General features: G+C 42.5%; 1 protein-coding gene across 1 annotated transcript in view; it reads right to left on the minus strand.

The window, feature by feature from the left end:
• Pcgf6 (polycomb group ring finger 6) overlaps positions 1-9,217 on the minus strand; it is a 25,491-nt gene extending 16,274 nt beyond the window's left edge. Inside the window, exons 1-7 of the mRNA XM_013017862.1 lie at positions 8,744-9,217; positions 7,758-7,857; positions 7,580-7,676; positions 6,541-6,596; positions 6,384-6,443; positions 5,215-5,323; positions 1,164-1,191 (exon numbers count right to left, since the gene is read on the minus strand). Of these exons, the coding sequence (XP_012873316.1) occupies positions 1,164-1,191; positions 5,215-5,323; positions 6,384-6,443; positions 6,541-6,596; positions 7,580-7,676; positions 7,758-7,857; positions 8,744-9,088 (795 nt within the window). The 5' untranslated portion in view covers positions 9,089-9,217. The remainder of the gene's footprint in view (positions 1-1,163; positions 1,192-5,214; positions 5,324-6,383; positions 6,444-6,540; positions 6,597-7,579; positions 7,677-7,757; positions 7,858-8,743) is intronic.
• Positions 9,218-12,934: the final 3,717 nt, after the last annotated feature.

The following is a 12,934-nucleotide window of genomic DNA, read 5'->3' on the forward strand; positions in this document are numbered from 1 at the left end:
TCTGATGGTGTGTGTGTGTCTGATGGTGTGTGTGTGTGTGTCTGATGGTGTGTGTGTGTGTGTCTGATGGTGTGTGTGTGTGTGTCTGATGGTGTGTGTGTGTGTGTGAGCTCTACCACTTGAGCCACAGCTCCAGTTCTGGTGGTGTGTGTGTATGTTGTGCGTTTAACTGGAATTAAGAATTTCACACACTTTCCTACCCAGGCTGACTTCTAACCATGTGTGTGTGTGTGTTGTGTGTAACTGGAATTAAGAATTTCACACACTTTCCTACCCAGGCTGACTTGTGTGTGTGTGTGTGTGTGTGTGTGTGTAACTGGAATTAAGAATTTCACACACTTTCCTACCCAGGCTGACTTCTAACCATGATCTTCAGCCTCTTGAGTAGCTAGGATTTCAGGTGTCACCAGCATCTAGCCCATTCTTTTTTGTTTGCTGGTTCGTTGGTTGGTTGGTTGGTAATGGGGTTTGAACTGTCCTTGAGCTTCTTTGGCTCAAGGCTAGCACTTTGGCTCAAGCCAAGCACCACTTCTGGCCTTTTATGTGGTACTGAGGAATCGAACCCAGGGCTTCATGCATGCTAAGCAAGCACTCTACCACTAAGCCACATTCCAAGCCCTGGTGTCTTCTTATCTAGGGGTGGTAGAGGCAGTCAGTACTGGGATTGAACTCATGTCCTCATGCTTGTGAGGCAGGTGCTCTACCACATGAGCTTACCTCCAGCCCCTTTGCCTTAGTTATTTTCCAAATACAGTCTTGTTTATGGAAGGGCCAGCATGGGGTGTGATCTTGCTACTTTTGCATCTCTATGTTGCTGGGGATGTCAGGAAAGTGCATTGTTATCCCTTATGCTTCCTTCATACCTGTAGTAATAGGCACACACCACTATACCAGCCATTGAGTGAACTTTTCCGCCCAGGCTGGGCCTCAACCTCAATCCCCTGATCTCTGCTTACCAAGGAACTAGCCATACCGGTATAAGCCACATAGCCCAGGCTTGTCTCTTATTCTCACATACCTATAACAGACCAGTGCTGAATGCATATGTTCCAATAACTTACTTATCAATTTTTTATAATAGAAGATATTCTCCATTAGGTTGCTAGTTTGATTCAACTGTATATACAGATCATTTCATGAAATAAATTTAAAAAGTAAAATACCTTAAAATGTCCTGTATCTTCATTAGCACTGAAAAAGGAGAGCAAGCCTAATCAATATCTACTTTAAGTTAAATGAATAAAAAACAAAACATGAAAATAAAATCTGAGAAACAATGATTTACTTTAAAACATGGCCACCTTAACTTTTATGAAATGAGCAAATGTAACTGGCATTTCTGCCACCTGGTAGTAAGGCAAAAGTTCTGTCTAGCATTTCATGTAACTTTCTTTTTTGGTTGGTTGTGGGGCTTGAACTCTGGGCTTGGGTGCAGTTCCTATGTGTGCTCTTCAGCTCAAGGCGAACACTCTACTGCTTGAGCCACAGTACCATTTCCAGTTTTCTAGTGGTTTATTGAGATAAGTTTCATGGATTTTCCTGCCCAGGCTGGCTTTGAACCATGATCCTCAGATCTCAGCCTCCTGAGTAGCTAGGATTACAAGCATGAGCCACCAGCACCAGGCTTCATATAACTTTCTATACTTAATTTCAGAACTTAAAAAAAAATATTTTCCTTCCTCCTCTTCTTTCCTCCTTTTTTTTTTGGGTAGGGGTACTAGTGTTTGAACTCAGAGCCTTGCACTTACTAGGCAGGTGCTCCTCCTTTTGAGCCAATCCCTCCAGCCCCAATCAAATTTATGATTGAGTGGGTCTGGACTGAGATTGCTTCCTGAATGACTAGGATAACAGGTGGGTCACACACTGCACACACCTTTTTGTCAGTGTGGGTCTTGAACACTTGACCTGGGCACTGTCCCTCTGCACTTCAGCTCAAGGTGAGTGCTCTACCACTTGAGCCACAGTGCTACTTCCAGTTTTCTGGTTGTTAATTGGAGATAAGAGTCTCATGGGCTTTCCTGCCCGGGCTGGCTGTGAACTGCAATCCTCAGATCTTAGCCTCCTCTGTAGCTAGGATTACAGGCGTGAGCACCAACACCCAGCTTGGGGGTCTCACTTTTTTCCCAGGCTTATCTTCCAACAAAAAAAATTTCCTAATCTCCACCTCCCAAGAAGTACTTGGAAAAGATATTTAGAGTTTCTCCAGTTAGGATTTTAGCATTTTGCAGCTTAAACTACAATTTCTCTTTGAAGTCTTTGTTGTTGTTGATGCTGCTGTTGTCATACAGCTTCTCATACTCTCACTTGGCTTTTTTTTTCAAGGCTGGTGCTCTACCAGCCTCATCTCCATTTTCAGCTTTTTTGCTAGTTAATTAGAGATGAGTGTTTCAGGGACTTTTTTGCCCAGGTTACTTGAGATCCAGCATCATGAGTAGCCAGTATTACAGACCTAAATCACTAGCTTAATTTCTGTCTGTCTGTCTGTCTCTCTTTTTTTATGCTTGAACTCAGGCCTGGGCCCTGCCCTTAAAACTAGCACTCTACTATTTAGGCCACAGCACTGTGTCTAGCTTTTTGGTGGTTAATTGGAGATAAAGTGTTTCATGGACTTTTCCTGCCTAAACTGGCTTTGAACTGCAATCCTAAAATGCCAGACTTCTGAGTATCTAGGATTACAGGCATGAGCCACCACCAGCAGCTTGAACTCTGGGCCTGTCCCTGCGCTCTTCAGCTCAAGGCGAGCACTCTACTGCTTGAGCCACAGAACCACTTCTGGTTTTCTAGTGGTTAACTGGAGATAAGAATCTCACTAACTTTTCTGCCTGGGCTGGCTTTGAAATGTGACCCTCAGATCTCAGCCTCCTCTGTAGCTAGGATTACAGGCGTGAGCCATCAGCGCCAGGCTCTCTCTTTTTTTAATGGTAATTAGTGTGATTTTTCCTCTTAGTTAACTTTTTTTTTTTAATTTATTTTTTGGGTCTGGTCATAGGGCCTGAACTCTGGGCCTGGGCACTATCCCTCAGCTCTTCAGCTCAAGGATAGTGCTCTACCACTTGAGCTACAGCGTCAATTCCAGCTTTTTTCTCTTTGCTTATGTGGTGCTGAGGAATCGAACCCAGGGCCTTATGCATGCAAGGCAAGCACTCTACCACTGAGCCACCTTCCCAGCCCTTTAGTTAACTTTTACATGGTAAGATTTCTTACCTGGCTTCTATTTTTTCTGCTGCTTCACTTGAAAGATAACTACTTGGCATGATTTTATTCAGTTTGCCTTTTATATAGAGCCCAACGATATTATTCCTTGATTAAATCTATTACTTTAATGTCATAAGGGAAATTAGGGGCACTGACGTTGAGCATCTACTTTGTGCCACACTTTATAATAGGTATCATGTATTTATGAACATTTTTCATTTAGTCCTGACATCCAGGAAACCAAGTAAGTAACCTTTATACTTCTACTTGGACAACTCACCCACCACTTGTCCTGTTGGCAAAGAGCTTCCTATATAGTTTCTTAAAAATTAAGTTGAGGACATAGGATGAATATTTAAGGAGACAGATATAACACAATCTAAGTGCCAAGAAATGATATGGGCAGCCTATAATTATGAGAAAATGACTGAAGCAAAATAGTCATCAATGACACAAAATAAGAAAAAGAGATTTTTTTTAAACTGTATTTCCTTTGTCTTTTCTTTTTTGGAACTGGGAATCCAACCCAAGACATTGTACTTGCTAGGCAAGCTTTTTGCCACTGAACTACATACTAGCCTAGGTTTTTCTAAGAGAAGAATTTTGACTTTCTTTTGTGAGCTATAAAGGTCTATCATGTGCTACAATGTAGAACTTGAGATTACAAAAAATATCTTACTACTTTGGAAAATAATTTTGTAAAAATCAAGGAAAGGTATATATGAAAATTCAGCAAATTTAAATCTTCAGTATCCTGAATTTTGTTGCTGCTGTTGTTGTACTGTGATTTAAACTCAGGGCACTGCGTTTTCTATGCCACTGCTCAATCACTTAAGCCACGTCCCCAGCCTCCATAATTAATTTCTGTGTGTATATGCAAGAACCAGGGTCTCTCACTCAGCTTTTCACACTTATAGCCAGGTCTCTATTACTGGAGCCATGGTTAACTAGATGTAATAGAGTTTGAGTTTTCTGCCCAGGCTGACTTTGAACCACAATCTTCCAAGTCTCAGGCTTCTGGGTAGCTAAGATTAAAGGCATGAACCACTGGCATCTAGCTCTTACAATTATTTTTTAGGAGAATGTAAAAAAAATTAACCTGAGCCGGGCGCTGGTGGCTCACGTCTGTAATCCTAGCTACTCAGGAGGCTGAGATCTGAGGATCACGGTTCAAAGCCAGCCCGGGCAGGAAAGACCGTGAGACTCGTTTCTCCAATAAACCACCAGAAATCCGGAAGTGGCGCTGTAGCTCAAGTGGTAGAGTGCTCACCTTGAGCTGAAGAGCTGAGGGGCAGCGCCCAAGCCCAGAGTTCAAGCCCCACGACTGAAAAACCGGAAGTGGCCTTGTAGCTCAAGTGGTAGAGCGCTTGCCTTGAGCTGAAGAGCTGAGGGGCAGCGCCCAAGCCCAGAGTTCAAGCCCCACGGATGACAAAAAAAAAAAAAAAATTAATCTGAGTACAGGACAATTTTATAATTGGAACCAGAACTTTAAAACATTCTTTGTGCCTCTGAGCCCTGAGAAAATATGTAATACCAAATTATGATGATGGGGGGGGTGTATTTTGTGTTGTATAATTTCTTCAACACCAATCACTATCATATCAATACATATAGTCAGCTGATCTCAATAAAAGTTGTTTCAAGGGGCTGGGAAGTTGGTAGAGTGCTTGCCTTGCATGCATGAGGCCCTGGGTTGGATTCCTCAGCACCACAGAAGCAGAAAAAGCCAGAAGTGGTGCTGTGGATCAAGTGGTAGAGTACTAGCCTTGAACTAAAAAACGCAGGGAGAGCACCCAGGACCAGAGTTCAAGCCCCACGACCAAAAAAAAAAAAAAAAAAACTTGTTTCAAATGGACATGGTGGGACATACCTATGATTATAGCACTTTAGAGAGAGGCTGACCAGCAGGACCAGGAGTTCAAGACCAATGTAACTACATACAAACACTTTGTGTCAAAAAAACAAATATTTCTTCATGCTAAAGTTAAAAGGGAGAATTTTTTTTTTAGTTGTACTCACCCAATGAACTCTAGTAATAAAGACATATCAAGTTCAGGTGGAATACGAAACACTGATTCTAGAACTTTCTTAGCTCTTCCTTTGTTTGAAGGGACTGGCTGTGGAACAGCTATTTGACAAAACAAACAAAAATTTTACATTGAGATATTTGACAAAAAGGTATGTAACTATATTGACTAAAAGATCACAAAGCATTTTATCACTCTCTCTTACATTAGTAGCATCTACACTGTAAAATACCAGTGTATTTAGTGGCAAACTCAGAGGCTATTCCACAGGGAAGGCAGATATGAGTGGCTGGTTTTTCAGGGTCATAGACAGAGTTCATCAGAACAATATTAGTATTTGTACATAGTACTTTATAAATCCTAATATATTTCAGGGCTCATTGTTAGCTCATTATATTCAGCCTGTACCTATTATAATTCTATATCTGTAACTCCTGCTCTAAAAATAAAAACACCTGATGAGTGAATTACAGGACTTGCTTAACCAACCAAGTAGTAGAACTGCTAAATTGGATTGTCATATTATGATATTACAGCATCATAAAAATGTCTGAGCAGTTACTATGTGCCAGGCACTGTTTTAAGTGCTTATATTACTCAATGCATTTTTAAAAAATGAAGTGCCATTATTATCTGCATTTACAGATAAAGAAGTTGAGACACTGAAGTTGTTTGTTAAGATCACATAGTAGAATGGCAGGGCTAGGAACAAACTCAAAAATCTAGCTCTTGAGCCTACACCTCTTATTCTTCTAAACAATTTAACTGGGTTTACACTGTAACATCACCTTCAAACTATCTCTCCCTCTCTGATCATATAACTAACCATCCTTAAAAAGAACCCCAAGGGGCACAAGTTTTACTAATTAGGTATCTTTCTGTTTGTCAGTTGTGGGGCTTGAACTCAGGGTCTGGGCATTGTCCCTGAGTTCTTTCATTCGAGGCTAGTGCTCTACCACTTAGAACCACAGTGTCACTTCTGGTTTTCTGGTGGTTAACTGGAGATAAAAGTCTCATGGACTTTCCTGCCCCAGCTGGCTTTAAACCATGATCCTCAGATCTCAGTCTCCTTAGTAGCTAGGATTACAGGCATGAAGCATTGGTGCCTGGCTTTAGAATTCTTTAATCTATAAGTACATTACAGTATTCAGCCAAACTTACCAGGTTTAGGTACTTCTAGACCTCTTTCTTTATAGAAATCATGCATTTGCTTTTTTTCTCCTAAAAAATGATAAAACATAGACTAAATTATACTTAAATTGTAACTAGTAGAGTCAGAGATGCTGAGGTTCACAACTATGCAATAAAAGAAACTTACTTTCCTCTAGATTGATCACTAATTTGTACACTATATCTTGTAACTGTCGGTCCAACCTAACAAAAAAAGAAAGGATGAAGAATATCTCAGAATTCAGAGAAATGCATTTTGGTACAGTGTGAATTCATCAGGTTTCCCTTAGAGGGAAAGATAGCACTTCTAGCACCTAAGATATAATTCATTTGAGAAGAACTTAAGCACTTATATCTAATCATAAGCACTTGATTCCTTGATGTACACTAAACTGTTCCTTGTTATGCTTGGTCCAGTCCTCAATAAGAATTTGAGCTTGAGGGCTGAGACTGTATTCTAAACATCTGTGTATGATCTACAAAACATTCACTCTTCTGTAAAGGTAACAAAAGCTTAATATTTGGGAAGTGAATGAAAGTAATTTACTTTTGGTATTTTTCTTCTCCTAGGAAACAAAGCAAGAATTAAAAATTTGGTTAATTAAGTCATAATGAATTGACTGATGAAGAGGCCAGTTGTTTCAGTATCCATTCTAAAAGAAGTCTAAGTATTATATAATGAAAATGACTAAACTATCCCCATTAATTTGATTGACGGGATTAAAATCCTCAAGGAAAGGAGCTTATATTTTCTTTTTATTTATTTTTCAATCCTCAGTAGACATCACAGTGCCTGGAACATAGTAAGTGTTCTACACACATATAATTCTCTTTTAATTTTGAAAGAAGTCAAGACTTTATTCCCAACTACATCTTGTCAAACTTACAGGGGAAAATTTTTTTGAAATAATTGTTACTCAGTCAGGAGCCAGTGATTCATACCTGTAATCCTAGCTACTCAGGAGGCTGAGATCTGAGGATCACAGTTCAAAGCCAGCCCAGGCAGCAAAATCAGTGAAACTCTTATCTCCATTAAACCACCAGAAAAACAGAAGTGGCTCTGTGGTTCAAGTGGTAGAGCACTAGCTTTGAGCTGAAGAGCTGAATGACAGTGCCCCGGCCCAGAGTTCAAGCCTCATGACCGACAATAATAATAATAATAACAACAACTTATATATTCTTCTTACCTTATGTTATAAAGAGGTTGTGTCTGATGCACTACAATATTGCATTTTGGACACCGGTTGCTATAGTAGAAATGTCTTACAATGCAGCTTTTACAAACTGTTGAAAAGAAATTTTAATTAGGACATTTTAAAGATTTAAAAGATGGAAAATATTCAGAATCGTAAACCATATGCTTACAAGTATGAAGACATTCTGTAATGGTAGTCGCATCTATTAAGTAACCTTTGCAAATGGAACATAAGATGTATGGGGTCAGCTCAGCGAGATTAATCAGGCGCTGTAAAGGAAATGATAATAATTTTAAAATAGCAACCCTTTCCCCTCTCGAATTCTTCAGTCAGCCAGGCCTAGTGGACTGTGCGTTACTCCCAGCTAAATCAGGTAGATGATAGCTTGCTTGAGCCTAGGAGTTCAAGGGCAGCCTGGGCAACACAGAAAGAGACAGACCACCGCCATCTTTTAACAAATCAAACCACAATCACAAAATTTAATTGTAAACAATGTATAAGTTTAATTGCAACAGAGAAACAGAGAACTCCAACCCTTCAAAAGACGGCTGAAAGTTACGAGGACTCAGTAATGTTTCCAAGAGATGGGATTCTCTTGGATACATTGTATGTTGACATTCAATATCAATGTATACAATGTAAACGTCATCTCACCGTATACTTTTCTTACTCAATGGGAAAACTTTCCGTGTATTGGTTTTCAAGTTTCATAAATTCATTCCGACCCAGCAGGTGCATTATCTAACTTGATGAAGAATGAAGTGTCTCGTTATTAAGGAACCAACTTTCCCATGGAGGGCGGATAGGACGGAGAAAGGTTTACCGTCCTCCCCACCCACACCCTGAAGAAAGAGACGACGTCTTGGGTCGGGTAGGGCCCGGGTAACGATCTCCGGGACGCCTCGCCCGCCGGTGATCGCAGAATACTTTGCAGGATGGAGGAGGACGACCCGGAGAGGCCTAGGCGACCTGCAGGGACCTCACAAAGTAAGTGGGCAGGCCACGGGCCGGGGAGCGAGGCCTGCCCGCGCCACGCGCCAGGACGGGTGGGGAGCACTGGTGCCAACTGCTGTAGCAGCCTTGGGGGGGACCCCTCCGGGGATGGGGGTGACCAGGGCCCTCCCAGAGCCGCCCCCTTCCCCCGGCCGCAAATACCTCCTCCTCGTCCTCGGACTCGGGCCGCCCCGCCTCCAGCCTGAGCGAGAAGTGGCTCATTTCTTCCTCCTCCTCCTCCTCGTCCTCCTCCTCATCCTCCTCCATTTCCTCTTCCTCCTCCAGCTCCTCGTCGTAGTCTTCGAAGCGGCCTTTCAAGCGGCCGAGGCTGCCTTCGAACTCCAGCTCCTGAGGCCGGGAACCCGAGCAGCCGGAGGCCCCCGCCTCAGGCTGGGGCGCTGGGGTGAGCGCAGGCGGGGACTCCGGAGGTGGGGACGGCCTGGCCGCGGCTTCCTCGGCCTCCGCCGGGCCCCCGCTACCCATCGTCACCACGGAGACCCCCTCCATGGCGAGGGCCGAAGGCTGCGAGGCTGGGCAGCCGGAAAGCGCGGGAGTTCCGCGGGTTTCCCCCCCCCCCCGTCGCTCCACTGCGCAGGCGCGGGGAACTTGCCGGGGCAGCTGGGAAATGTGGTTCACCTGGAAACCCAGCGGCTCAGATGTATGGGGCGGGGCTAGCGGGCCGCACCTTCAAGGACTGTCACTCCATTTTTCTGTTTTGAAAAGCTTGATGCTCTCGCCACCAACTTTTTTTTTTCTTTTGGAGTCTATTAATTGTACAAAGTGAGTTTCAGTGTGGGATTTCCATACATAGAGTGACCAATCATGTTTATCTCCTCTAATACTTTCCCTTTCATTCCTTTTTTTGTTTTTTGCGTATTACGAGGTTTTGCATTTGCACACTTAGATCATATTTTTTTCTCCTTCCTCTGATTCTCCCAGTAAGCCCTCCTTTTATATTCATGTCTCTCCCCCTTTTAGATCTGTATTCTACATATAAAAGTGGTATTTTTCAGTTTCTGCTGAGCATGATTATGTCCACTTCCATCTATTTTCTTGCAAAAGACCTAATTTTAGTCTTGTTTATGGCTGAATAGTATTATATGGTATATACTTGTATTTTCCTTTCTCTTTTCTTTTTTTGGGGGGGGGGGTCCGGTCGTGGGGCCTGAACTCTGGGCCTGAGCACTATCCCTCAGCTCTTCAGCTCAAGGCTAGCGCTCTACCACCTGAGCCACAGCGCCACTTCCAGTTTTTCTTTTTGCTTATGTGGTGCTGAGGAATCGAACCCAGGGCCTCATGCATGCAAGGCAAGCGCTCTACCACTGAGCCACCTTCCCAGCCCCTTTGTTAATGGCTGCCCAGCCTAGTTTCGTAAAATGGTATACCAAGATTCACATATCGTAACTAGAGATGCTTTAAAGTGTATGGGAAAATGGCTCTGGCTTGTAATCCTATCTACTCAGGAGCTTGGGATTTGAGGTTCTCCATTTGAAGCCAGCTTACATAGGAAAGTCTCTGAGACTCTGACTTCCAGTTAACCAGAAGTGGAGCTGTGGCTCAAGTGGTAGAACACTAGCCTTGAGCAAAGAAGCAAAGGAATAGCACTGAGTTTAAGTCCCAGCATGACATGAAAAAAAAAAAGGAAGAATGGAGGGAAGGGGAAGAAAAAGAAAGTGAAATCTGCTGAAATTGTTTTAAGAAGGGGAAAAGGGGAAAGGAGGGTGATAGAGTAGATTAATTGAAATATATTGTAAATGTATGGAAATGTAACAGTGAAATCCCCCCATGTAAGCTACACACACACACACACACACACACACACACAGAGCAAAACCAAACAAACCTACCATTCCAAGACAGTGAAGGTTGGTTGGCTGTGAAGAGTGGACACAAAAATACTAAAATAAATAAATAAAGGTAATTCAGGGGCTGAGAAGGTGGCTCAGTTGTAGAGTGCTTGCCTTGCATGCATGAGGCCCTGGGTTCGATTCCTCAGTACCACATAAGCAGAAAAAGCCGGAAGTGGTGCTATGGCTCAGGTGGTAGAGCGCTAGCCTTGAGCTGAAGAGCTGAGGGACAGCACCAGGACCAGAGTTCAGGCCCCATGACCAAAAAAAAAAAAAATTCATTTGTTCACAAGTATAACCAACATGATGGGCTGGCTGGAGTACCAAGCTATCCATAAACACCCTCAGAACTTTGGATTTCTTGCGGGGAGGATTGGGTGGGGGGGAGGGAGGATGGGAAGGGATGGGAAGTGTAAACAAAGGAGGAGGCTACAATGCTTGATAAGAAATGTACTCACTATCTTGCCCATGTAATTGTAACCCCTCTGTACAGTATTTTCACACACACACACAAAAAATCTTCAAAAAAAAAAAGAACTTTGGATTTCTTGATACATTTGACTTTTAAATAACTAGTTCATCAAAGACATAAAATTATTTTTCAGGTGTGGTGGTTTATACCTGTAATCCCAGGAGTATCAAAGTTCAAGACCAGCCTGGACTATATATTGAGACTGTGTCTCCAGAATAAATAAAAAAATTTAAAGCAAATGAAAAACAAGGTGCTGTAAGGTATCCATATTATCCAACTTGAAAGTATTACTAAAACAATTTGAAACAATCAAATATTGATGGTCTGGGGCAAATATGTTTTCCTAGCATGGACAAGACCATGGGTTCAATTCCCCAAACCATAAAATAATAACAATGATTATAATTATAATGGATATTACTACTTTCAACAAGAATATATACTCCATTCAAAGACTGAAGTTGGTTTCTGGATAGTATAATTTATACTTGTGCTGATTTGCTATCAGGGTGAGGGCCTTAACATTCTCAGCTTGTCTAGATTCCAGTGACAATATGCTAGTGACCTAGAATTTGGATTGCTGTTTGGGTCTAGAACTCATGTGTTCTTATGGTAACAACAATTGTATTTGTGAAGTTAAATAGAACTTTAAAGTCCTCTGAAACCAATCAAGTCTCAAAGGTTCTATGTGTTATGAGACCCTTCGTAAGTTAAAATGTGTTTTTGTCTTTCCATGTGTCCCATCTCAAAATAGTTTCCTTGAAAATTCCATTGTAGACCTTTGTAAGAACCATCCCAAATCCAATTAAAGGCACAGAATGAATCTTAATTCCCTCTCCTTCTCCTTCCCTCCCCCCCCTCTATTAAATAAGAAAGTAGGGCTAAGAATGTGCCTTAGTGGTAGAGTGTTGCCTAGCATGCATAAAGCCCCAGGGTTAATTCCTCAGTACCACATAAACAGAAAAACCTGGAAGTGACACTGTGGCTCTGAGTTCAAGCTCCAGGACTGGCAAAAACAAAAACAAAACAAAACAAAACAAAAAACTGCTGGGCACTAGTGGCTCATGCTTATAAGCTTAGCTTTTCAGGGGGCTGACCTCTGAGGATTGCAGTTTAAAGCCAGCATGGGTAGGAAAGTCTGTGAGACTCTAATCTCCAATTAACCACTAGAAAATCAGAAAGGGAGCTGTGGCTCAAAGTGGTAGAGCACTAGCCTTGAGCAAAAGAGCTCAGGAACAGTGCTCAGGCCCTGGGTTCAAGCCCCATCACCACAGCCAACAACATCAAAACCAAAGTGACTGAGGCAGGATATGTAGCTTAATGGAAGAGCACTTGCATGATGTAATGAAGCGATGAATTCATTCCCAACACTGGGGAAAAAACATAAGAAAAGTGATCCCAAATAACCAAAACAACCCTGGAAAGTGAGGTTGGAGCACAGCTACAGTAACCAAGGCAGTGTGATATTGGTCTAAGAATAGATACCTAGGGCTGGAGGCATGGTTCAGCAGAGCCCTGGCCTAGCAAGCACTATAAGTTTAAACCCCAGTACTGACTAAAAAAGAGAAGAAACATACAATCCAAGAGAAGTGGTATGATTAGTATTCTTTTAACTATAGCACTCATAAGGCTGAGATTGGGAGGAGCACTTGACCATGAGCAATGTACAGACCATGTCTCCAAAAAGAAAAGAGATTCAGGAAGGAAAGCAGGAGAGGAGGAGCAGGAGAAAGGAAGAGGAGGTATGGAGGAGGAGGAGGAGGAGGAGGGAGAAAACAAAAGGGAATGAAGGGGAGAGGGAAAGAGAAGGAGGGGAAGAAAAGGAAGAGAGAAAGAGAGGAGAAGGAAGAGGGGACCAAGAAAAAAAATATCAAGTGCTGAGTGCTGGTGGTTCATGCCTCAGGTGGCTGAGATCCGAGGATCACGGTCCAAAGCCAGCTTGGGAAGGAAAGTCTGTGAGCTTTTTTTTTTTTTGTCGGTCGTGGGGCTTGAACTCTGGGCCTGGGCGCTGTCCCTCAGCTCTTCAGCTCAAGG

This window comes from Dipodomys ordii, unplaced genomic scaffold (assembly GCF_000151885.1).
Source record: "Dipodomys ordii isolate 6190 unplaced genomic scaffold, Dord_2.0 Scaffold36, whole genome shotgun sequence".
Classification (NCBI taxonomy): Eukaryota; Metazoa; Chordata; class Mammalia; order Rodentia; family Heteromyidae; genus Dipodomys; species Dipodomys ordii.